Below are 2,100 nucleotides of genomic sequence, written 5' to 3'. Positions count from 1 at the left end.
GCTACGTTTGGAGATTTATTTTTGCTGGTCCTCATTGCCAGTACAAATTCCTTTTATCTGAACCTCTAAATAAGTTGGTTCCGAATGTTTGTGTTTAGAGCATCTCCAAAAAAACTCTTTAAACATGAGATGCTTTTTATTCTAAAGAGTCAACCCTTAAAATTATGCTACAAAAGACTCTTTAAATTGACATTTGGAGAGCCAAACCTACTTTTTATAATTAAATATATTCAAAGTGTTTCAAACTTGCAATGTTAGAAAATAATAAAATAATCTAAAGAAAAGCTAGTTAAAATAAATAATAAATTTTTTGGGAGTAGCAAAATTAAGTATCAAAATATAAAAAGCTTGTTGGAGTACTTCAAAATTTTAATTTTCTAAATTTATAGATGCTCTCCAAATGATAGATTATGCTCTTTAAAAATAGAGAATCTCTTGAAGATGGTTGTATCCCTATATTGTCATCTATGCAATGTAGGTCGTGTTTGGTGTACCTTATAATCAGATTTTTAGAAGATTTTGGTAGTGTGCAAATGCAAAGTTTCAACTGATAGAAAGATAGCAAATTTACTACCATAAAATGCCTGAATAATTTGGTCTAGAATTTAGAAAATATGCTAACAAGAATTCCTTTGATCAATCAAAAGTTGTTTTCTAGGGATGTTACTAGGTGTTCAAATTTCACTCAGCTTACTTTGACTAGAGATTGCTTAAATTAATACATGAATGTGTTTGCAAAACCATTTGCCTTATGTAATCCTCTTTCCAGAGCATAAGCTATAATATTAATTTATTCTTCTCTTACGAAAAGTCTTCTAATATATCCAATCCCTGATTTGTTTAACTTCTAGACACGGTTATTAAACCTGGCCTGGAAGGTTTGGATCAGCCCAGAAACTGCAAANTTTACATCCTCTGTTTCTAATTAAACCCCTTGTACGAGTTAACTTGAAGTCCCTCTCCTAATTCGGCTATCCTAGAGTAACTTCTCTATTCCCCTCCGTCTGTTGAAGCTTGGTAATGTTTGCACACTGTTTGATTCCTTTGGATGAGCCCTAGTTAAACCTTGTCCACTTTTTACTGCCCGTAGGATCTGATGCTGTTTATCGCTAAAAGGGATGTTCCAACAAGATGTTAAATGGAATCATCACATAAGATGTGACTAAGTTTTATGCTGATCATCCTCCATTCAGGTTTAGGGCTGGTATGAAAACAGTGGAAAAAATTGGTATTGGGTTTCACTTAAATTTTATTTGCTTAGTAGTGAAAAAACATGCACGGATATGTTTGATAGGCTGAAATGCCCATATTAGTTTTAGTTTAGTCCGATTGGTTTATATGTATGTGCATGGATCTAGGTTTTTATCATGATGTACCTCCAATATGATCTAGGTTTCAAAATATGATATATCATGCTTATGTTTTCAGGTCCAAGCAGTTGCATGGAATCATTTTGCATCTCAAGTTCTTCTAAGTGGATCTTTTGATCATTCAGTAGTTATGGTAACAAATTATACTGTTCTTGTTATTTTTGTAACCTTAGAACTTCTTGATTTACAACATTTGTTTTCAGTTCTTTCTATTTTGTTGAACATGTCATTTTTCTTTTGCATTTATAGAAAGATGGCAGGATACCACATCACAGTGGGTTTAAATGGTCAGTTGCAGCAGATGTCGAAAGCTTGGCATGGGATCCGCATACTGAGCATTCATTTGTGGTATGTACTTGGTGCTTCATTTTATTCTCTACTTCCACCAATTGATTGTTGAATTGGCGAATTATGATAATTTGTCTGCAAAGTGGAAATTTCTCAAATATATAATTTCTGTGTCTTGAGGGACAACTTGATCTATATGTTCTGATTGTTTTCTCAGGTAAGTCTGGAAAATGGAATGGTAGCAGGTTTTGACATTCGTGCTGCTAGCTCAGATTCATGCTCTGAGCCTAAGCCATGCTTCACTCTTCATGCCCATGACAAAGCAGTTTGTACAATCTCATATAATAGCTTTGTCCCTAATGTATAGATCTTCTCTTCATTTCCTCTCCTTTTTTATTTTTATTTTTTTTTAAATTGCACTCACTTTGCCCCTGTAAATTCT

The 2,100-nt window shown here is 33.4% G+C and overlaps 1 protein-coding gene across 1 annotated transcript in view; it reads left to right on the top strand.

The window, feature by feature from the left end:
* Window positions 1-2,050, top strand: part of LOC111406642 (uncharacterized WD repeat-containing protein C17D11.16-like) — a 13,561-nt gene extending 11,511 nt beyond the window's left edge. Inside the window, exons 9-12 of the mRNA XM_023036031.1 lie at window positions 1,194-1,204; window positions 1,393-1,503; window positions 1,620-1,718; window positions 1,876-2,050. Coding sequence (XP_022891799.1) covers window positions 1,194-1,204; window positions 1,393-1,503; window positions 1,620-1,718; window positions 1,876-2,025 — 371 coding nt within the window. The 3' untranslated portion in view covers window positions 2,026-2,050. The remainder of the gene's footprint in view (window positions 1-1,193; window positions 1,205-1,392; window positions 1,504-1,619; window positions 1,719-1,875) is intronic.
* The last annotated feature ends 50 nt before the right edge of the window (window positions 2,051-2,100 follow it).

Source organism: Olea europaea, chromosome 12, assembly GCF_002742605.1.
Source record: "Olea europaea var. sylvestris chromosome 12, O_europaea_v1, whole genome shotgun sequence".
NCBI lineage: Eukaryota > Viridiplantae > Streptophyta > Magnoliopsida > Lamiales > Oleaceae > Olea > Olea europaea.
Note: the sequence above shows the minus strand (reverse complement) of the source record. Positions and strands in the feature narration are given on the sequence as shown.